Source organism: Centropristis striata, chromosome 2, assembly GCF_030273125.1.
Source record: "Centropristis striata isolate RG_2023a ecotype Rhode Island chromosome 2, C.striata_1.0, whole genome shotgun sequence".
Lineage (NCBI taxonomy): Eukaryota > Metazoa > Chordata > Actinopteri > Perciformes > Serranidae > Centropristis > Centropristis striata.
In genome coordinates, this window is record NC_081518.1 from 31,670,897 (window position 1) to 31,695,619 (window position 24,723).

The 24,723-nt window shown below is 39.2% G+C and overlaps 1 protein-coding gene across 1 annotated transcript in view; it reads right to left on the minus strand.

The window, feature by feature from the left end:
- The window catches only part of ush2a (Usher syndrome 2A (autosomal recessive, mild)), a 271,031-nt gene that overhangs the window by 65,155 nt on the left and 181,153 nt on the right, over nucleotides 1-24,723 (minus strand). Inside the window, exons 64-69 of the mRNA XM_059348990.1 lie at nucleotides 23,198-23,531; nucleotides 19,780-19,977; nucleotides 18,389-18,543; nucleotides 11,805-12,003; nucleotides 4,306-4,413; nucleotides 2,815-2,989 (exon numbers count right to left, since the gene is read on the minus strand). Of these exons, the coding sequence (XP_059204973.1) occupies nucleotides 2,815-2,989; nucleotides 4,306-4,413; nucleotides 11,805-12,003; nucleotides 18,389-18,543; nucleotides 19,780-19,977; nucleotides 23,198-23,531 (1,169 nt within the window). The remainder of the gene's footprint in view (nucleotides 1-2,814; nucleotides 2,990-4,305; nucleotides 4,414-11,804; nucleotides 12,004-18,388; nucleotides 18,544-19,779; nucleotides 19,978-23,197; nucleotides 23,532-24,723) is intronic.

Here is a 24,723-nt window from a genome sequence, read left to right on the forward strand (position 1 = left end):
ATGATGTAAACTGAAAATATAGGTTTTTAATGTTGACCTGAAATATATATTTGATGAAAACATATTTACTTGATTTAAATGACATCTACCAATACCAACCATACTCTCTCAAACTGACAATAGCAGAGCAGAACAGGGTTTATGCTGCTTTCAAGCTGAATTGTTTAACTGTGGAGAGTTATGGCTAATTATAACAGGAAAAAAATTTTGTTTCTTATCAGCAGCAAATCAGCTCAAGCTTACCACGTACATGTGACAATTTAATCTACATTGTTTGGTTCATTCTTGTACATTTTGTGAACTTACATACACTCAGAAAAGCTGTTCGTATTAAACTGGTGTAGAACCAGATTTAAATTAGCTCAGCTACAACATTATACTTTCAAGGAAGGTCAGTCCAGCTGTGCAAACACAGTGGTTCCACTTTTCTTCTCTGCATAGTTTTTCTGTATTTGAAAGAGTCTGATTTGCAGCAGTGTTGATGAAGATTATCCCCACAGGCTTGTTGGGATTGGTAAACAGGAAAAACTGAACCAAACTCTGTGTGATATATACATTGTATTGATGAAACGATAATAAATAAAGGCAAAAACTAAAAATTGAATTAAGCACAAGATAGTCCCCAGCCTTGCATGAACAGATGGTAATGCATTCTGTCACTTGTACTGTAGAATAAATTCTAAATCTTAAAAAAAGAAAGCACAGGGACAGTTCATGATGCATATAAAAAGGTTCAGACAAAAAAAGAATACATGTTAAAAGTGTAAATAAATATAACAATGACATTTTCCCAGATACCCCTTTCAAGTCTTAATATAATTACACAGGATCTGTGTCATTACATTAGAAAAATGAGGGGGGAAAAAGCATGCATTAGTTGTATCATCTCTGACAAAAATACTACATGACTTGCCTACTTGACTTTCTAGTTGTATTTAACTGATAGATTAAAACAACCACGAGAAAGACTCAACTGTATGTTTATTGTTTTATTGTCCGTGTGTGTAAGCTCATTCAATGACTGCACTTGAGGTCAATTTCTTCCTCTTCTTCCCTCTCTATCTTTCATTTCTCTTGCTGCCTTTCTCGCCCCACTCTCTACCTCTCTCGCCCATGACATCATAAGATAGATTTCCCTTTTAACAGCGTGTGGCTGGCTGGTGCTAAAGCCTACATTAGCTGTGTAAGTGGGCCACCATTTAACATTAAAAGCCTTTAATTTGCTATAAACTCTGGCACACATGCATTAATAGGCGCTGGTGTTGGGTTATTGTTCCTGCGCAGATCGTTTTAAACAGGAGGCCATTAGCACCTCTGCAGTGGGTTAGAACGCAGTCAGGGAAAGGTATTAAAACTACTTATATGTTCCTATCATAGACACACACAGAAAAACATAAATACATACACCTCACTGAGACACACCAACTGTGGCGAGGAGAGGTAGAAAGAGAGAGGGACAGAAATCATGAAGGAACAGAGTGAAGCAGAGCCTGAGTGTGATGGAGAGAGAGAATTGTATCATGGCATAAGGTTTCAGTGGGAGAATGAATTTCAACACTTCATCACTGGAAGATATTTACTTAAATGTAAACACCGCCTGGGGATATCAAAAGTAAAATGGTGTGTGTGTGTGTGTGTGTGTGGTCGGTAATCGGTGAGTGGGGCATTTGCATCTGTTTGGCTGTGGGTGTGTGTGTGTGTGTGTGTGTGTCCTGTGGGGCCAGCCAGAGGGAATAGGTTAATTCTCTCGTCATCTTAGACACTTCCTGGGCTGCTGAAGCAAAGTGACAGCTAATCAACATTGTCATAAATAATCAATGGCCACTTTGAGCAGTCTCACGCACAGACACATGCGCACACAGAAAGGCACACGTGGGTACACACTCACACATGCGGGCGAAAACACACACAAGACTGCCTGGATAATGGGGCCGGTGCTCCCTGTGTAATTCTGGGCACAGGACTAAATTGGGAAAAGAAGGGAAGGAGGAAGGGAATAAGGTAAGAGGGAAAAGGATGGGAGGGGATGGAGGGAGGGAGGGAGGAAAGAGAAGTGAATAGGAAGCGAGACAAGTGATGAGAAGCGAACGCTCGGGACGGGAATGCCTTCTGGCAGACTATCTGGAATTAGGGAAAATTAAACGTCACACACATACAGTCCTATCTTCTTTCTTCCTTCCTTTCTCTTCCTCTTTCACACACACACACATAGAGGAGATTGGAGTACTGCAGGGTGTTATCCCAAGAATTCTATTTGGGGTAAGGAGAAATAGTCTCTGGAGAGAGTGGGCCAAGGAGAGAGAGAGAGAGAGAGAGAGAGAGAGAGACAGGAGAGGAGAGGAGAGGGGGGTATCATTTAACACTCCCATAATTAAAACAGAAAATCCATCTTGGAAAAAAAGACACGGATTAATAAAGGTTAAATGAAAATAAACAGATAAATAAATTCTCCGCTCCACTGCTGTCTGTAAGCAAAAGCCAAATCTGATTTGTGTTTTAATGTGTGTGCGTGTGTGTGCGGTAATGTTTGCGTCTGTCATTGGCGTGTCAAATATTTGCTCATTAAATGACACAAACAGACATATACAGAGTGCAGTCCTGAGAGAGAGACATGGATGGGACGATAGGAGAGCTTTTAAAACACGGTGACCCTGATATAAACACGCATACTCTCAAATGGGGGAATTTTCGGAATTAAAGGGATGATTAATTATGAAGCTACAAGTGAAGTGTGTTTATGTATGTGTGACGTCCACATATGTGCACACACTTGCATTCATGTGAGTGTAAAGCGTGTGAGTGCATGCTCTTTACCTGCGGTTTGGCAGGAGTCCAGTGTCACTATAATTCTGGTCACGGTGGTCTCCAGTAAAAACAGTATGACCGTCTCTGTTCAGTCTGTACTGGGAGATGTGTCCAATAGGCTGATCCCAGTACAGCTCCACTGCAGATGTGTTTATTATCAGATGTCTGGGGTTTGACCATACACCTGAGAAGAAGGGGAGGAAGTGAGTGTTTTACACATTGAGTGGCACTCATCATTAATTTCTATTAATTTCAAAGAAATTAAAAGTAAGGAGCATCATCTCATGTACACAAACACGACTTCTCTTGTGAAAGACCAAATCTAAAAGATTGTTTTTTCGTTAACTAAGGACACTTATAGTCACTATGTCGTTAAATAGTGCCTGAGAATAATGATTTTTATTTGGATGAGAATGTAGATTATCAACTTATTCAGGCACGGTTGAATTATTACAATGTTGGAGAAGGAGGGACATTTTTCTTATGTGCTTATAATGAAACCAGGAGGTAACAAAACATAGGACAGGTAGACACAGTGTGATTGTAATGTATAATTTCATTCATTAAAATGAAAAAGAGGACAGTTTATAATATTATAGTGGAGACTCAGACACAAGGGTTCGTGTGGGGAATGGTGGGAAACAGGAGCCTGAAAGAAGAGTGAATAAAGACATTATATATGTAGAAAAGAAGTCAAAAGATGGGTATGCAATGTAAACAGGGGGGTGAAAAAGCTGCACAAAAGGAAAGAATGAGATTGAAGGGAAAAGAAATAGGAGAAATACTGAAACCTCGGAGCAAAGAAAATAGATCAAGAAAGAGACAAGAGAGACAGAGAGGTGGTAAGGGAAGATGAGGAAAAGAGAAGTGGATGAAGAGAGGAAAAATTATCCTGTTTGAAGTTCTTTAATAAATAAAAATCCATGACGGCATTTTATTCAAGCAACAAAATAAGTCTTCATTCCGAGAGAAAGGTGAAGGGTAGTGTGGTACAGAGAGACCACAAAAGGATGAGAGAGGGGGAGGATTCAAAAAAGGAGAGCAGTGGGAGGAGAAAAGAGAAGTGAGAGGAGCGGAGAGGAAAATGAGAAGAACTATTGGAAAGATCAGTAAGGAGGACGCAGACAAAGGAAAATGAAAACAATTTAAAAAATGCAAGAGATATTGTTAAATTTCAGTATTTATCAAAATGATAATATTTTAATGAAAACAAGCTTTTAAAATAATCTATTATACATTTTGAACAATTCTAAAAAAATGTGTTGCCAGTATGTCAAGAAAAAACTAAAATATATTAACAAATTAGACATTATTTTAAACTGACATTAGCAATACATTATTGTGAAAAAATGTATCCCAGTTTCCTGCCATTTTTCTGAAACTGACAATTATAAGAATTTTGTGGAATCAGATTAACCATTTTATCTTTAAATAAATGTCAATGCATGAAATCAAACCTCAGCTTTTAAATTCAGTGTGCGTATGTGTTTATGTGTGTACCTGCAGGGGCAGCTTGCAGGGTGCGTCCTGTGGAAGGTAGGCTGGCTCCACATCCGGCAGCTGTGCAGGCCACCAGCACAAAACTGTAGTCTGTGTACGGCTGCAAACCTGTAGCACACAAATACGTATACATATATGATAAATCAATCACAAACTATGTCCAGTTTTTTTATTATTATTCCTAAAACAATAAACTGTGACAGAGGAATGTACAGGACAAAGGGGTTAAAGAGGGAGAAAAACAGCTAAATAAAATAGGTGAAAAGTAAAAGAGAGAGAGAAAAGCTTGCCCGGCCCGTATCACAAGCTCCCTTCCCAACCGTTTTCTCTCTCTCTCTCTCTCTCTTTCTCTCCATTTCACTCTCCCTCCCTCTGTTCTTTCCACACTCTCTCAACGGATGGATCCATATCTGTCGGTGTTAAATTATGCATGCCATAACTCAATAATGAAACAACGTAAAGATGGGCAGCCGCGGAACTGACATGGGATAGGACCGGTCCAACGCTGTAATGTCATCAGCTTTTGATCTATGATAATTATGATACCTCGGTATGCGTTTAGGCTACAGCGTCCAGACATGATTTATTTATAGGCACCCGCTATGCAGTCCACGAGAAATCACATAGCGACTGAGTGGTCCTTTAACTGTAACCACATGAAATCAGTGTTTGGTGTTATATTGAACATTTTATAGGACGACTTAAATACAGGAAGTTGCTAAAAAAATCATAAACAAAGTTATCCTCAAGTTAGAACCACTTTGCTGTGATTGAAAGCCTTAGTTTCCTTCTGATGTATTTTCTGCCTGCTTCTTGATGTACGGAGGATGGAGGAGGATGAATGGATGGATGCAAATCCTTAATGTTGTCATGGGGGTTGACTGGATGTTTTATGGTCATTCACTTAGCTGACAGCATACAACAGCTAACAAATCACATTGAAGGGAAAATGAAAGAAGTAAAATGACTTTATTTCAAAAGGATGAATGCAAAAACCAGCTTTGGCATTGCATAATACAGTGTGTTGAATTTTTTTATTTCTGCATTAAATCTACACTATTTTAGGTGAAGTAAGACATATTTTACAACATTAATGATTTCTGATATATTAGATAAATATGTTTTTAAAGAACTATGAATATTTTTTATTATAATATGAATTCAAATGTTTTAATTCTGTGAAAAAAGCAAATACAAAGAAATCTCTTTCTCCTTCTGTATGTTTAGTATTGAAGTAGACAGTATGGGACTCTTAACTATCATACGTGTGATATAATTTAATGTCACTGATATTACAAATTAGTTATCACACCTATAATTTTGTGAAAAGTTTTACAACATGTAAAATAATATATTTTGTCATATAATTGATTTAATAATCTAAATTTTCATTTATTGGTGCTTCCAACTGTGTAGGTTTGGAAGCTGAAGGAAAGAGGGACACCCCATTGTGTGTCTCAGCTGCTATATGCATGCCGGTACCCATCCTGTGTTGACGACATACGGTAGAGAACATCCAACACACACACAAACACACACACACACACACACACGTGCGCACACACACAGAGTCGAATGCACAGCGGAGTGCTTCACCACGGTTTCCTCACGTCTCTTTTTCTACTGCTTAGCCTGCTTAACATGCCTCGCAGCCTGCCACGCTTAACCCAACCTCTGATCAATGTGTGTGTGTTTCTGAGTGTGCATTTGTATGTGTGCACAAATGTTGCCCTGTGTTTGGGTTAAATAAAGGAAATCTGCCAGCCATACAAAAGTACCAGGGCTAAAGCGTAAGTCTCTGTTACACTATTTAACTGTGCAACTAAGCGTGTGTATATGCTTGTGTGCACTCCAGCATAGTAAATGATATCTACACGGCAAGTGATGTCATTTGTTGCAACACTGAATAAAGCAGTAACCCTTCACTACATTTTCCTACATGTTGAGAGACAAACAGAGTGTCCCTACGGGTGTCGGAATGGGGCTGGAAACTTTATGGGGCAATGAAAACATGTGAATTGATTAACAAGAATTTGAAAATTATGTGAAATCTGTGTGCATAAACATAATATGCAAAATGCTTTAAAGTATTATGCTTCAGCTTAAACTTTGGTCAGGAAGCAGAGTGGACTGAGAACATGCACGCACAAGTTGAGTGAAAGGAGCAAACAGTCCAAAACTAAAAGAAATGCAAGGGCAAAAGCATGGCTGAAAGCCACCTAATTCTCCAAACACTCTGTCTCATGCTTTTTCACATATAAACAAAAACAGACACAAATACACTTCTAATTCAGCACGTGTAGATGCATTCATCTTTGATGTTTTTTGGTGTGCTTCAAATACCTTTACCCTCAGCCTGAAGAGGGCAGTGTTGGTCTGCTGAAGAAACAACACCAAGTCTACCATAGTGTGTGTGTGTGTGTGTGTGTGTGTGTGTGTGTGTGAGTGTGTGCATACCTGTATGTGCATGTAGCAGTGCACACACGTGTGCTTATGTGCTTGATTATGGAAAAACAGAGGAAGCTTCAATCATTTTAAAAGTGATCACCGGGAAGTGAAAAACGGGTGGAGAGGCGTTTTGATGTGAGCAGCCATCGGCTCACTAACACAGAGTGAGACAAGGCTGTAACTGTCATAGTGAGAGCTGGACACAGCAGAGATCATGTGTGTTTGTTTGTGCAAGACAGAGAGAAAAACAGAGAGAGAGACTTTGGCAGCAAGACAGAGTAAAGAGTTGAAGCTTACATTCAAGTTAAAAGTCAAAGAGAGAGGCCGTGCATATGAGGAAGAGAACAAACAACAGACCGGATTGTGAGACTGTTGTTGTGGATTTCTCTTGTGTGTGTGTGTGTGTGTGTGTGTGTGTGTGTGTATGTGTGTGCGTGCGTGTGTGTTGCAGTAAAAAAAAAAACTGATTTAAAACTGCATTTTATTGACAGGTTGCCGATCCTTGTTTGCATTAGAGAATATGATAGGATGATGGGCACAGGCCGCAATGCCATACCAGATACCTGATACACCACAAAGACAGAGAGAGGGAGAGAGAGAGAGAGAGAGAGACAGAGAGAGAGACAGAGAGAGGGGTTGAGAAAGAGAGGATGGAGAGAAGATGGGAAAGCCAGGCAGGAGAATATGAGGAGAACAAATGTGAGGACAGCTGAGAAAGACAAGAATGGCTGAATGGAGAGATAAGGGAAAGAAAAGAAAGAGAGGAGTGGTACAATGAAGGGTAAGGCAGGGGAGGAAGTAGAAATACAGAGGAAAAAAAGAAACAGAAGGTGAGAAAAACAAAAATTGCTTTATTTGCATGAGAAACAGAAAGAACAGATGATGCATCATGAAGCAAGACTAGAAAGAAAAAAGACAGAAACAGAGAAAGAGAGAGAGAGAGAGAGGGAGAGGGAGGGAGAGAGAGAGAGAGGGAGAGAGAGAGAGAGAGAGAGAGAGAGAGAGAGAGAGAGAGAGAGAGAGAGAGAGAGAGAGAGAGAGAGAGGAGAGCTTTGATAACACCTCTCCTAAATAATTAAGAGTTTGACTTCCTGTCTGTGGCTCCCTAATGCAGAGACCGTCTGGGATGGAACAATGAGATCAGGTTCACAAACACACACACACACACACACACACACACACACACACACACACACACACACACAATTCATGCAAGTAAAAGTTGTTGTGCAGTATATATGCCAAAAAATGCACAATGTTAACACACACACACACACACACACACACACACACACACACACACACACACACACACAGATCCAGTGTGAAAGACAAGGCCAGGAAGTTGACAGGGAACGAGGTATGCATTTGTCGCCTTGGAGGAATCTCTACTTTTTTTTTCATATACATATTTTCAAATGTATTGCAAAAGTTAAATGCATCTTGATAGCTCTTTCTGTGCTTTTTTCATTGTTGTACTAATATTATAATACAATTAAATTTAATATTAATATTGTCACCTGAAAGGAAAAAAAGCAATCCATGATTGTAGAAAAAAGTAACTTAGATCAGACGCTGAATTCAAACTTCCGCCGTCCGGACTCGTAGACTTAATTTGTCAGCTCTGTGACGTGTTCATCACGTCAAGTCTGCAAGGTCGTGAGACTGCAAAGTCACTGATAGATAGGCCTCGAGTCTGTTTCACTCGCTTCTGTGGAAAGGTTCAAGCAACAACTACAATCATATAAAAGGTGCTCCCTTCTGCCTGGTTAGGTCTGCACCACAGTCAGGCTCTCTGGAAGTCTTCAGAAAGACTGCTTAAAGTCCCTTGTGGAGTGGATTTGGACAACATTTGCAGATTGTCCCAGAAGGTGTCTGGACATTTTGATTCGGCCTAAACTGGGTAACATGCGGATTCACAACATCTCAGAGAACATCCTTCAGTATTAACAAGCTTCCTAAACGTTATATACAGAAGTCATGGAGCTAGGATTTGGTTGTTAACTAGTTAATGAAGGGCTCATTCCATATACTAAAACACTTTTAGACACTTTTCATGAAAGACAGATTCAGGATTGATATATGAAAGGAAAAGTTCCTGTCTATCTCCTCTCCTCCTTTCCATGTCTACATGCCTGTACCTATAGCACAGACCAATCAGAGCAGGCACTACGGGGAAACGCATTAATAAATAAAAGAACATACTCTATTCCCTGCTGTTTTGAATTAATAATGAGCCTACAAAAGACCAATTAAACACATGATTAATGCCATAATCTATATAATTGCAGGCAATAATTCATTGTGAGCTAATGATAGCAATACTTAATATCGATTCACATGGGGTGTCTTTGTACAGTAGTGCTTAATTCTTTCTATGAAGTGTCACTTTCCAGAACTGCTAAAAATGCTATTAATAAGAGTCTATTTCTTGCTTTTCCTAAGGCAATTCATTGATTAACAGGAAATGGTAGAAAACACGAATGTGTTTTTATAATTTTAGATTCTGGCATCATAACTGCAGCTACTTGCCTTGGGAGTTTTTATTCTAAGAGAGTAACAACACTATCTGTAACATTAACATTGATTTAACCACTACAGAGGAAATGATTCAGCACTTATTGAAGCTTTACTGTTAACTATTAAGGGAGAAGTGACAAAATTCTATTCGTATGTGGGTAGCATTAGAGATGTGTTTTTTGTTGGCTTGTGAGATATGAAACTTTTTTTGGACTGAGACAAACCACAAATGAGTTCTTATATCTAAGGATTTTTTTAAAATCTTCATCATACAGAAACAGTACTCTCAGTTTAAATGACCATTTGAACTGTTTCATAATTTCAAATAATAGTACTAATATAAATATTGATTATTGTTATTATTATTAGTAAATTAATAATATAATACAACAATTTAATTAAGTTGTCTCCCTCGCAGACTAAAGTGATTTTGATAGAAAATACCTTTCAAGATATTTATCAGGTCAAATAAGTTACAACACAGCAAGAGTGTTCTAAAATCGACATTTTTGTAGCTAAATAAAGCACATTTCTCCAGTTTCTGTGGTTTGAGTAAGTGAGCTCTATGAGCGTCTGTCCTCTGACAGCAGTAAAAATCATCAAAGAGATGCAGAGAAGATGAATAATGGTGTATTAAACATTGAGGATGAGGGAGTAGTACAGCAATTATTCCTGTTCATATTTCACTGAAAACATTTATATATATACATATATATCTCCAGTCATTTTTTCATCTGCCCGGTCCTTCTTTCTCTTCTTCAGAGAGACCTCGACAGACCAAGGCATGTCTTATCTTGCATTGTTTAAGTTCCAACTTTAGTGTGGATTTTTCCCAATCTTGCAATGTTTACAAAGAGTGAAAAATAATTTGTGTATCTGCTCCAAAATGGAATTCATATTAAGTATAAATGAAATAGTATTCATGTATTTTAATCATATTAATTCAACCTACATAAAATTAGGAGAATGAGCAGATAAGAAAGAGAGAATGAAAAACAAAGCCCTTTTTTTCAGTTAATAAACATATATAGTCAAGTTGCTCTGAGCTGATATGCAGCAGAAGAGATTACAACATTTTTTTTTAAATTAATCTTTAGTAGATAATATAAAGTTGATCCATTTCTGATCCATTTAATGTAAAACATTGTGATTCAGTATGTTTGATGTAAACAAAACAAAAACAGGACTGTAATACGTTACACAGGAAGCTATACATGTATCGTTACAAAGACAGCTGAAATGTGAAGGAACAAGAGCGAGTGAGAGCGAGATAAAGGGGGAGAGAGAGATGCCCCCAGTAGTGGTTTTGGCTGAATATGCAGGGTTTTCCAGTGTCTCACTGGGGGACGGGGGAATTTCACACACGCATGCTGGTTGCTTACACTGGCACATGGGGCTGGTACAGTATTACAGCACATTACCATCTCTATTTGGCATTGTTTGCTTTGCCTCATGCCTACACATACAAACACACATGCTCGTACGCACACAACTCCTGACCATACAAGCCAACCACAGGCACCATGGGAATAGTCTATTGGCTACTGGCAAAGCTGATGCCTGGTCTGAATCCAAGACAGAGCAGAGAGCAGAGTTGTGAAGAGAAAATGCCACTGAACTTCAGCTTCAAAAGACGCCATTTACTTGGTTCTTACACATAAAAAAATTATGAAAAAATAAAATCAACTTTTAAACACTTGAAATGTGTAATTCTGAAGTCAATATAACTATTTTTTTTACCAGTAGTAGGTAAGTATGTCTACTTTGATTATATCCTGTTGGTATTTCTCTGTTGTGTCTAAAATGTTCAGTTTTTATACAGACAACAAATGTTTCTTTGCAATGCTTTATGCAGGTGTTCGTGTCTGCGTGTGTGTGTGTGTGTTGTGACTGATGGCAGGGGGCCAGCAAGACAGCTCTTCCTCAGGGTAGATAAAACAAGACCCACAAATCACCCGGTCCTGACACTACGATGTTTGTGTGCAGATGTACAATATTCAGACAAGCCAACACTTTTATTTGCCTGTGTGTACTTGCTGTATTTTTTGAATGTGTTGTTAGAACACTGGGGCTCAATCTGCTTTTGTTGTGTTGTACTTTTCTCATGTGTGTTTGAGTGTGCGTCCAAGCTTTCTGTTTCTTTTGTGTGTGTTCCTGTGAGTGTGTTTGTGTCTGTGTAAGAGGCTGGGTCAGAGACAGTGTGGCGGGAATCAGGTGTAAATCTAGTCATTAGATGGCTTCCAGAAACAAGCATACATAAATAAATGCATGACAAAGGAAAAAAAAGAAAAGGGGGAGGAGTGAAGAGATAAGCAAATAAGAAGACATGGAGGAGAAGAAAAGGAGAATAATCTGGAGTTCCTGGAGTGTAGGATGAGGAGGCAAGAAGTGAGAGGTGCACAACAGGAGGAGGGGAGGAAAAAGAGAGAAATAAGGCTACAAGAGGAGGAGAGGAGAGAACAGGAACATGAGGCAGGAGAAAGGACAGGAACAGATGAAAGGTGATGCATTTGATAATTGGAGAATCTTACCAGTCACAGTATAATTTCTGGGCCCATCGATGTGTGTAAATATGGTTCCAACACCAGTCTGGTTCAGGTGGTACCGCTGTATGATTCCATTGGGATGAATTGGTTCAGACCAGCTCACATGGAGGGAGGATGGGTTTAAAGCTGTGAGGACTGGAGGCTGCAAGCCCTCTGGGACTCCCTGGACTGTCACTGCCACCACCTAAACACACACATGGACGTGGACATACACACAAAGAGAGGAAAACACACACAAAACTATGAAATATAAAAAGTAACACATATTTTTTTATATTTTACAGAATGTAAAATATGCAGATAACAGATGGACTACTGCTGCAACCATTTATGAATGTAATTAACATGATCACAATGCAATAAAAATGCATTGAAATCCAGGGTCTAAGGTAATAAAGACCTAGGTGAAGACAGAAAGACATTTGCTGCTGACTTAATTTATTTCTTTAAAAAAAATAAGCCACACATTTTATTTTGTTTTAGCTGCTGCCGAATTAATAAATAATGAAACCAAAACACAGTCTATACACAACCTGCATCATGGAAAAACATGGTCTATGGCACCTTAAGGAGCTGTTGTATTTGTCTAACATAGTGAATGTACTATAACCATATTTTAAAGGGATTATTCTGATTATATGAGGTTTGATAGTACGAGATACTCATCCAGAGTCAGTGTATTACCTACAGTAGATGACAGTCGGCACACCACCAGTTTGGAGAAACAGGCAGGAGTACCGGCACAGAAGCTAAACAATGTGCTGCTGTGGACAGGGGCAGCATTATAACATATTTTAGCATATGTACAGTATATTTAAAAATGTTCACAACTTTACCTTGCTGCCAAGACAGCCCTGATGTAGTATACACAGCAGGAATTAAAGGTGTTCTGTTTAGGAATTGCTGGTCTACCACTGTCGCAATTGGCTGAATCCGAACTAACCCTTTAAACATTAACGTCACACACACAAAAAAACAAACAAAGCGATCGCGGCATTTGTAGACCAGCAACTCTTGCGTTGGGCAAGGCAAAATAAATGGTATTGTAGGTGGAGTCTGGTGGCTTTGAACAGAGCAAAGAAAATGACTGCAGTCCCCCATACGTAAAAAAACATGTTAAAATGGTCAAAATATTCTAAATATTGCATACACTTAGACAAATTCAAAATTGTACGCCATCTACTGTAGGTCATACACTGACCATTATCCCATAACACCAAAAATGTCTGACTATATGTACAATCTGCAGACACCACAACATTTAAACACAATACTATATTTTTCACCTAGAATCAACTGACCTAAAGGGAAGGCCCATGTAAATATTGTCAATATGTGTAAAAAGTGGTTGAATGCAAAGGTCGTGTTTTACAGTGCGGTATATGTTGATTTTTAGCAATTTTGCCTCAAGCAGCATACCGGTGGGAGAATACTGGAGACTAAGAGTTTGTTGCCTATCTCTTCAGAAAGCTATTCATTGTCATGGCAACATGGATATTAAGCCTTATTTAACATTTCTGTATGACAAAGAAACCAACCGAAAGATGCAATGCAAAAAAAGACTGCTATTTAGTACAGTGTTGTGAGTGACCATCTTATTGTATATTCCTTGTGTAGTATCTGTGAGCCCCTGTGAACGCTGGGTGAATGTGGAGACCACAGAATCACTGGGCAATCTGCTGCTAATGGCAACAGGGATATCCTGCCTTAATAGACTGTCACTAGCACTTCCCCCACCTGTCCCACACAATGCTATGCAATTAGAAGACTGCTACTACAGCTAAGGAGACACACACGCACATGCACACACATAAACACACACGCTTGTGCATGCAGGTTCATGCAGGTATATGCATGCAAACACAAAAAGAAAGTAAAATAGGGCAGAGAAGGGATGTTATAGGATGATCAGTGAGTGCTTCAGTGTGCTGTTAACATTTTGCTCAAATGTAAAGAAAATGAAAGCCATAACACCACATGCAGTATGTAAGTGTACCTGAAAACTTAAAATAAAGTTTGCTTAACTTTGCTTTGGTGGACAGCTTAAACACACAATATGTAATTGTCTGCTGCTCAATCAAACAACAACAAAACAGAGTTTGGTGGTGTTGTGAAGTTGCACGGGTCAAGGGAGTTGTTGTCTTCACCACAATTGTTGTAATTGTGGTAAGCTTTTTCTTTCTTTTCTTCTTTTTTTCGGGCATTTTTTTGCTTTATTGAAAGTGATAGATTGAAAGGGGGTGATAGAGGGGAAGACATGCGGCAAAGGGAGCTCAGGCTGGATTCGAACCCGGCTCCGCCGCAGCAAAAACTCATGGTAAGCGCTCTACCAGTGTGAGCCACGGGACGCCCCTGGTAAGCTTTTTCTGGTTAGGATTCCTTCAGTGTTCATTGTTTAGCTTAATTATCCGCAAAGGTCTCCTCCATTAAAACCAGTAAAAACGCTGAATAAAGCATGAATTGGAAAAACACTGATTTTTTTGCATGAAACTCGTGTTAAAAATCAGTGTTTTTCCAATGTTCAATGGACAAAGTGTCCTGTTGGGGGTGTGAGCCAGGCTGCTGCCAATGTTTGCTCAGCTTGGTTCTCTAATAACCCTGACTTATGATCCACATGACTAAAATGTAATGCTGATGCAAAGGAAATATGATGCCATTGACAGGCAACCAAATGAAATGGACCATTTGAGATAATGCAAGTACGCAACTCCACCAAATATATTCTTTAGGTCTAGTTAGATGAAAAGTTACATATTATACCTTTAACTTTGACCTACAGGAACTAGGAGCTAGAGTACATTGATACAGACATTACATTCAAATGGGGAGGAACTGATGAGACAGAAGCACCTAGGCATTTCAAGTTCTCTTTGAGGTGCATCTAAGTCACTAGTGATGCTACCTGTCTCTATTTAAACTTGTTTGAAGTGATTGATTAATTCTGCTTATTGATGAGTTACACATAATGTGAACATTACATTGAATTATAAATAGCTCAGAAAAATACAACGTTAAAAACACACTTTACACTTCACTCACACGTAATAAAAAGCTGCAGGCATGAAAGCATGCCTCACTAGGACACTCTTCATCCAACCCATTTTTCTGTACACAAAGGAATGGAAACTTGGAAGGACGGAAGGAAATTGGGATTGTGAGAGACAGATAGAAAAGAGAGAAGGGGGAATGGTGGACACCAAATGACAGTTGTTGTAAAAGAAGAACTGGTGTTTGGACAGTGGAAAGGAGCGAGGATGAGAGCAGTTAGGAGAGAAAAGAGACAAGAGTTGGGAGAAACTGAAGAGTGTGGCGTTAGGATCAGGGGAATGACAGGAGACAAATAGCAGAGAGAACAGGACAAAAGGATTCGAAGACAGAGGAGGACCAATCGCTCTTCCTCCCTCTCTAAGTGACCAACCGTATTAGATCAGCACCTTCTGTTGTCACAGCAGGTGTGCGTTTGTGTGTGCCTGTGTTTGTTTGTCTGTGCCTGTGTGTGTGTATGTGAGGGGACTGATGCCAGGTAATTGCAGTGGTGTATTAGGTTAGCCCAAGTTATCCCATAATTGGGACTGTTTGGCCAATTTTCACTGGTGTACAAACTAATCCAACTCACTCCCTTTCCACCCTCTGCTGGGAGAGTGTGTGCTTGTTTGTGTGAACATATGTATGTGTTTGTGTGTGTGTGAGAGAGAGAGAGAGAGAGAGGGAGGAAGAAAGAGATTGAATTTGTGGTGTAACTGCGTATGGCTTTAGGATGTATGTGCATGTTCTCCTGGTCATGTAGTTTTCAGCTGGAAACAAATTCCGGGCCGGGATGTAATAGGAGCCTGTATCATAGAGAAGTGTTTTTGCTATGAGAGGTCAACCTGGTGCATCATTCACATGATGATGTTGGAGTTAGATTTTGTTAGATTTGTGCAATTCAGGTGTGTATACAAACACAAACACAAACACAAATACCCTCTGAGAAAAAAACTTTTGTGGGGAGACATAACAGTCAAAATAAATCAATGTCAGAGTTTAACAGTGTCAATCTACCTGCTTTGAATAAAACTATTAAGTAACTTACTGTATAAGAAACAATTTCTCATTATGTCCTCCAGGATGTTACAATTTTATTGTTCAGCATAGTGAAAATCAGAGTGACAACACACAACAGGAAATAATTCCTGAATTCCTATTCCTAATCCTACCAGCCCTACTGAGAATCAACAGCCAATTCAGCTCAAAGCAGCTTTCATCTGCAGCTTTAGGCTTATTCAGTTCATTGTTTTTGTCCTTAACAGCTCCTCATTCTTTGTTTTCAGCAAACAAGCTCAGGCCAGGAGCTACCCGACCTAGTGTACACTGTCCAGTGGAAGGTGGTTGAGAATTTCACAATTAGTCCGTAATAGCTTCATTCAGAATTAGGGAGAATTTGAACAAAAAATTAAATGAGCCAAAGAACCATGATTAAATGTAATGTATTTTGTTGAATGTCTTTTTAGATGTCCAGCAGGTATGGTTTACATTTGGGGTGGTGGTGACTTTGATTCAATAGCCGCTATCAGTGGCATCTTTGGAGAGAGGTATTGTGTGTTTGAGCTGGATGGTACATGCCATGAAGAAGATGCTGGAGGCAAGATATTTTGGAGACAAAGACTGATAAAGCAGTTGTCTCACACACCACCATGAACCGTAGATACACCTTGGCTGCCTGGACCAACGGAATTACACCTGAGCGGTGTTCAGAGGAGTTGCTCGTTCTGAATGGCCAGGTGCTGAGTAAACCACACACAACACCAGATAGGAGAGATTACACTCATCCAGGGAAATTCAGTTAAAATCTTCTACGTCCAATACATCAAAGAAGGAGGCACTAGATTACAGGCTTCCTGGCCTTAGATATTAGAATTTACCCAAGGAGTGTAAAAGGATATTAATCATTTAGGGGCGGCTGTGGCTCAGTTGGTAGAGCGGTCACCCATTGACCGGATGGTCGGTGGTTTGATCCCTGACTGACTTTGTGGGTATGGGAGCCAAGCAAAGGTGACATTAGGATGATTAGGACATGTGGAAAAAGACAATAAAACAATAACAGAATCACTATGAACATATTGGGAAAGCCAACACATTCTTATTTACCTCTCAGGCCATTACCACTCCTTCCCATATCATTGCCCTTCATCCATGTATCCATATTTCACAGATGTCATCATTCTCTACAGCAATCATTTATTGTAAACAATAATCCATCCATCCATCATCTATTTATCTCACCAACCCCTTAACAACCTGTTTCAACCAACTCTTCTGCCATCTCACCCCCCCTGTCCATCCACCCCTCCAGTGACACATCTACAGGCTTCATCTTTACGTAAGAACGTGCTCATCAAAATGATGAGATGTTAAATTAGCTTTTTAAAAAAAAAAAGCCAGAAAGACAGTTTTCAACGGGAGCTTTCATCACTCCTAAGCCGGAGAAATTAATTGTTGTGGTGATATCAGCTCTGCTACAGCCAGAGAGATAGCAGGGGGGAGTTCTGTGTGAAGCTATTATGGACGCTATCACAAACATCAGGTAGGCTCAGCAAATCCACAGCCTCGCATACAGAGGGAGAGCGGAAACAAGGCTAAATAAAAACTTGTTCCGACATGGAACACCATCACACTCTGTAATTTCTCAACAACAAAGGTCAGACGCAGGTCTAAAATTTGTAAAATATCACTTGCAGAACGACTGAGCACCTGAAATATGATGTAAACAATGTCTAGAAAACGGCATCTGAGCAGCCTTTTACGAGAGGGTTAAAGGGCATTTAGCTGAAAGGCCACTGGCCAAACAATGGATCAGATGAGCAACCAACTGCGGAAGACCAAAGCTTCAAGGTTGCTGTTGTAAGTTTACGGAACCAAACAGGAAAAGTAATCTTTGCACACTTATATTTAGACAGTTAGGAGGTTCTTCAGGTATGTAGGAGAATAATGAATGACCCCAAGTCACAAAAGCAACTCCTGCATACGCTACAAATAAGCCCACATATTTTCTCTCCCTTAGTTCTCTCTCTCTTTCACTCACACAAGCACACTTTTTACACACCTTTCTTATCCTTTAATTGTTCAGCCTAAATTAAAGGAATGAACTGCACTGCAGAGTAAAGTGGTGCTTAGTTCAGTGAAGCTCAGTCCATCTTTAGTGGAGCCATTAGATAATCATACAGGGGGATAATGTCTTTATGAAATGGGGTGCTACAACAGAGTAAGGTTTTGGAAATGTGAGTGAGTGTGTGTGTTGGTGTGTGAAAGAGAGAGCTCTCTATGGAGGGCCGGCAGGACAGAGAAAATCAAACAGCACAGAGTAGAAATCAATAGTACAGACATTACCTTTGTAATGTAGGTGCAATCAGTAATATTAATTTTAATTTGAGTCTTTTTGAACAAAACAGCTATGATATACAGTAAGTGTGTCTTATCATACTTTGGCTAATTATCTTTATAACTACTGCTGATATTTCCAGCTTCATAATAATTTTCTTTGAATGCTCCAAAATACTGTATTAGCACTAAGACAAACACACAAGTCTTACCTGCGTACTGTCAGTACAACCAGCCCGGTTACAAACTCTCAGCTGGTAACTGTATTCCTGGAAAGGCCTGATCCCACCCACGTCAGTGAAACTGTTTTCATCACCACGGTAACGTTCTTGTCCATCCCGCAGTATAACATAGTGGATGATGTCCCCTGGTGAAATGGAAAAAATACTTTTTGATAATCAATCACCACGTTTACATGCACCCATATTCCAGTTGTGCCCTTATTAAAAAAATACAATATTTGTTCTAAGCTGTTTACATAGCTAATATAAATGAATGTCCAACTTACACTCATGGCCAATTTGTTAGGTACACCTGTTAAGTGCTCATTATTTCAAATATTTAATCAGTCAATCACATGGCAGCAACTCAATGCATTTAGGCATGTAGACATGGTGAAGACAAGCTGCTGAAGTTCAAAGCGAGCATCAGAATGGAGAGGAAAAGTGATTTAATTGACTTTGAACGTGGCATGGTTGTTGGTGCCAGATGGACTGGTCTGAGTATTTCACAAACTGCTGATCTACAACCATCTCTAGGGTTTACAGAGAATGGTCCAAAAAAGATAAAATATCCAGTGAGCCAAAATGCCTTGTTGATACCAGAGGTCAGAGGAGAATGATGATAGAAAGGCAACAGTAAATCAAATAACTCGTTACAACCAAGGTATGCAGGAGACCATCTCTGAACGCACAACATGTCCAACCTTTTTTTTTTTTCCAAACTTTTTTTATTGGGTTTTTGCAGATGAGTACAATTGTATTAAAACATACACAAATAGTAAAGTAGTCATTTTTAAAAAACTATATGACCTATCCAAACGTGGATAAATACACCGATACACAAGACTTGTGTCAAATGTTTAAAGTTTAAATGGAGTCTCTAGGTGAAATTATGCCAGAGAAGTAGACGTTTAAAAATCTCCAATTATTGTTCTTTTTCGCACATTTTTTTCCGGCAGTCCCATTCACTTCAATGCAAAATTACTAATACTTTGCGAAAAATTCGTCGAGAAAAGTAATAGCACACCGATCCCGATCAAACCGCACGTTTTGATACATAATTTGTCCTGCAACTCTTCGAGTTGTAGGACTAGTAGTGGGACGAAATTGCGTCTGGAAGAGGAAGAAGTGCACCGAGCACTGGTCCCTACAGCTATTGCTGTATGGGACCAGTGCTCGGTGCGATTGCCCCGTGGCCCTAATTAGTGTGCATGAAGACATAGTCACTGTCAGATTTTTCTCAGTATTCAAAATATACAAAACCTCATACTTTCTTGATTTTAGGCCTAAATCCACATTATTCACATTATCCCCTATACTGTAGCTGATTCAGATGACCCACATCTACAGAGAAGGGGACTTATGTGTACACATATACGCACCATTAGGCCTGGCGGGTGCTTGCCATAGCAACTGGATGATGTCATCTCGTTCAGCTAAGCGACTCCAGCGGGGCGGGGCCACTCCCCACGGTTTGTCTTCACTGGTGGTCACTGTTGTAACATCACTGGAGCCTCGTCCAAAGCTGTTCCAGCCCCTCACTCTGTACTCATAGGTGGTGAAGGGCTCCAGCTCAGAGTCTATTAGAGAGTTAGGAAGGCAGGAAGGACAGAAGAAGGTGAGCAAGGGAGATAGAAAAATAAATTAAGTAGGAGGTGGTGCAGGAAAATAATCAACAAATGTGACTGTAAGATTATCAATACAAAGATTAATGAATCATTAACCAACAATGACAAGCGATTTCATAAGCCCCACTTTCAGTATAAAAACAATCATGTTGACAATTCATTGCAAGTTCCATCGAAAACAATATTATGATACGAAAACACCTGCATATTACTTCTTCATGACGTGAAGACATAAAAATGAGGCAACACTGAGTCTTGCCATCAGCTGCCCTCTAAAGTTCTGGCTTGAAACTCCATTCCAGATTTTTTTTTTTTTGATGATATTCAGCCAAGTAAAACTGGAGATATTGTCAAATATATTTAGTATAAAATATTGAACTAGATATTATCATCATTTTACCTGTTATGTTATATTTGCAACCTGTATTCAAATTTGCAATATTTTAAATTCTGTGTATTGAAGTATAATTTTCAAGATCAGATTTTATGTTTTCCTTTGTTTCTTTCGGGATTCAACATTTTATCAAGTAGCCTAAATCAAAGTTAAAAATTAATTATCAAGACATATAGGTGAGGTAACGCTGAAAAAACTAATACCAACATGGCATGGTAAAGATTTTTAACAGATCTTTTTAAAGGACATAATAGCCCAAGATTTCAGAGGGTTAAAAAGCAAAACAGTTAATTATCAAACATGTGTGTACTGAGAGTTATATTAATATAAGCAGATGTAATATAAGAATATATACCAAATATATGCACTATCACTGGTGCATAGTTGTAAACTTCAGGCTGTTACTGAAGCATTCTGGGAGACAGGTTGAGACAACCCTTCTGGTGAGGTATACATACTGGAGCGTATATACATTCAGATGCACTTCCACACGCTCACACACATGTGCATTATGTTTAGGAGTGTTAAGGGACTGCTGCTGTAAATGCGAGCACGTTTTAACCACCAGTCTGGGACTCTTGTCTTTACTACTGTAATAACTGAAGCCGCAAAACACAGTGACACACACATGTAAATAAAACACTGAATGTGTGTGCACAGACACACACCTACAAATGGAATTTCTGTGTCTGATTAATTCCAAAAAGTATAAGTACAAATTGGTTGTGGATAATACAGCATATATTTATAGCACTCATTGCACATGGGGAGCTATCTGTGTGTGATCTACCTTAGGATTTTTCCCAGAGAAGTATAGCATGATACCCTGTGTGTGTGAGTGTGTGTGTGTGTGTGTGTGTGTGCATGAGAAACATCTGGTGTATGGTGGGTGGCGACAGCTTTATGTGCCTCTGCCCAGATGGTGTCACAGCATTGCCTAGAAACTCTTATCCTAACCGCCCCATGCCACACGCACACATGCACACACACGCACACACACACACACACACACACACACACACACACACACACACACACAAAGCAAAAAAAACACATACACATACACTACAGAAGCATACTTAAATGGTAACTAACTGGACACTAACACACACAAAAACATGTAATTATTGCACAACCATCCATACACACACATACGATCCACAACCACAATTAGTCTTGATTAAACAGACGTAACTACCCAGATAAATAATGTGTGGACAGACTGAAAAACCTGACACACACGCCCACAAACACCAACACACACGTACACTCCAACTCCCTTTGGGCTGATAAATAGTAGAGAATGTTGAAATGGCATTTAAACGCCCATCTCTAAGTTTTAATGACACACAAGTGTACAGCGCAGAGAGAGTTACCACGTTAACAGCTATCAATGTACACTGCAACAGCTGTCTTGGTGCATGTGTGTGAGTGTGTGGAAGGGCATCTGTCTCAAAAGCCCGTTGATTGCAGCGGCTGACACATTTAGAGTAAATGCAGAATTGGTTTCCGCAGGCACGAAATATCTATGAGTGGTGTGTCTCACAGATGGCTATTTCCCGTATTACTTGTTCTTCATAGTGGCTCGGAGAACTGAGGTGAGAGTCCCAGTTTCTAACAAAGTCATAGGTAAGAAGCAGGGATGCAAATATATTATGAATAGGCAAAATGTTTCAAACTCAAATATATTAGGCATACAGAAGAAGGCGGACACTAGTAAAGATTATGCAGTTAGACTTTAATTGAGCTGAATAGTGATGCTGCTGACTTTATTTTTAGTACATACTTTGTCTACAACAGTGTGTAATATTGTAGAAGGTCTGATAAAACTGACTTGACAAAACAACTATTTCTCATCTCCAGGAAAGAAAGCTGTCAAGCTGCTCGGATCACTAATTGACATACAATCAACTTACATTTTGGACTCCTGACTCTAATGAGACTTCAGGTCTGATGCAGAGTACAGTAAAGAGTAGTGACTGGGAAAGGAGGCTAAAAATGTGCTTGATTATTGAGCCATTGGTCAGACATTATGTTTTGACCCTGGTGCATCACTGGGGATATTTTGGGCTTGTCAATTTTATCGTGACTTTTCGTTAATGCATATGGCAAATATGTGGGGTTTTTGCTTTTGAATTTTTGAAGTGCAACCTCAGCTCCTACAATAAGTGTGTAACCAAAATACATTAAACCAAAATGAAATCCCTTAGAACCCATTTAAAAAAAAATTCTTGGCCACTAGAGCACAAAATCATACATTCTATCAGGCTTTCAATCTAAAGACCTAGATTCAAAATGTAAATGTTTACTATTTTACACCTGATTGAGCCTTTTTCTCATGTTTGCCCCTATGGGGTAAAAACATTTATTGTCATGGTTTTCACAGGGCCTAATGCTGCTGTTTTTTTTTTAAAAATGAATGAAAATCAATGTTATTGGTATTTATTGACATATCCCAGACTGTGAAGAAATAAAAATACCCCCGAGCATTTAGTATAATATAAATTAAAAATAAAAATAAAAAACAATAGCTGCATGAAGTAAACAAGCTGTGATTTAAAAGTAGCTTTAATTTCTGAAAATGAATAAATATTTGGTAGTTATGATAAAGTCTGATAAAATATCTCCTCTCAGGGCATCAAAGCAACATTTTTAGAGAGAAAGAAATAATAAAACAGATACATTTATTTGGTGGCCAAACCATTGTATGTTAAAAAATAAAGTATGCTAATTAGCGTGAAAAAGTACAGTCTAAACACACACTAACATACAGTTTACCTGTATAGGTGTATCTGTTGGCATCTCCGCTGTACACTACCTCCTCATGCGACGGGCACAGGCTTCCCTTGAACTGCAGGTTCTCAGTGTGACTGTATGTCTCTGCCATTTTGTATGCGTTGTGGCTTCTGTTTGTATGTGTAGAGAAGACCCCAGTAAGAGTCTCATGTGTGGTGTTGATGGAAGGTGAGTATGTTGTGGAGGGTATGTCAGGGTGTGTGTGTGCAGACAGGACCCATGTGCAGGCGGTCGTAGATGGATCGAGGTCACAGGAGCCACAGTAAGCTGTAGATGCTGCAGCTACAGGACACACAGCACCCTGCACACACTGGTGCTGCATAGAAGACGAAGAAGGGAGAGACGGATAGAGAAAGTTAATTAGGGGAGGATGAGACAAGAGAAACCATAAGGTTCAAAATCATTATTTTCTTTAAATGACTGTCTGTATGATTTCACAGACACAGACAACTAAACGTATCGACGTTTGCCGTCATCTTACATAAATTCCGAGTGTCACTAACACACATCAACATGCAGCTTTATACGTGTTTGCGTGTGGTAAGCATGGTCCTTAATGACATCATTAGAGCTAATGAGAGTTCCTACCCTTTGTCCCTGTGTGTGCGTGCCTCTGTTTGTGTATGTGTGTGACTATCTCATGCTGACTTAGGAACACACAAACACCACATGACTCCAATTGATAAATGGAAGATGGCCCAGTCCCCAACTCCTGATGTGACAATGAGTGTGAGTTTTGGAGAGAGAGAGAGAGAGAGAGAGAGAGAGAGAGAGAGAAAGAGAGAAAGAGAGACATGTCCACTGCATGTAAAGGCCGTTTTTTAGTAGTTTGCATTTCTGAAGTGTGGAAGTCACTTGCTAGACTGTGTCTTTCTGTACAAATGTCGTTTTTACTTTCAGTTCATGCTACTTCTCCTTCCATTCATATACATGGTTACCCATAAAGTTGGAATAAAATATTTTTTTTACCTCTTTCCATGAAATGATTGTGACAATGTGATTTATTCTTGACAGATAAAGTGTACATCTTCTCAAAACTTTATTAATCAATCTCTTCCAAACATATCACAATGAAAATGATTAATTAACAGAGGATTGTGTCTGAAAACAAAATAATTCCAACTTTATGGGCGACCGTGTTATTAATGTTATCATTCATTTCAGTCATATATTAGCTGCAAATGTGTTTTCAACTGTGCTTGCAAAATACAAAACAGGACTTATTATATTATAATATCTATGTGGTTGCTGTAGAACTGACAAGACTGTCCTCCACAATAAAACACCCCCATAGGACTTCTGTACAAGTAGCAAATATGACCCATATTTAGAACTGAATTTAAAACTATGAAAGTTACATTCAGGTATGAGGAAGTGTTGATCTTTCACTAGCAGGGTTACTAATTTAGAAAAAAATGCAACTGTGGGTCATATGAGAAGGAAGGAAGAAACAACCTATGTGGTTGTATCAGTTATACGGTTGAAGACCCCTGCTTTTCAAAAAGTTC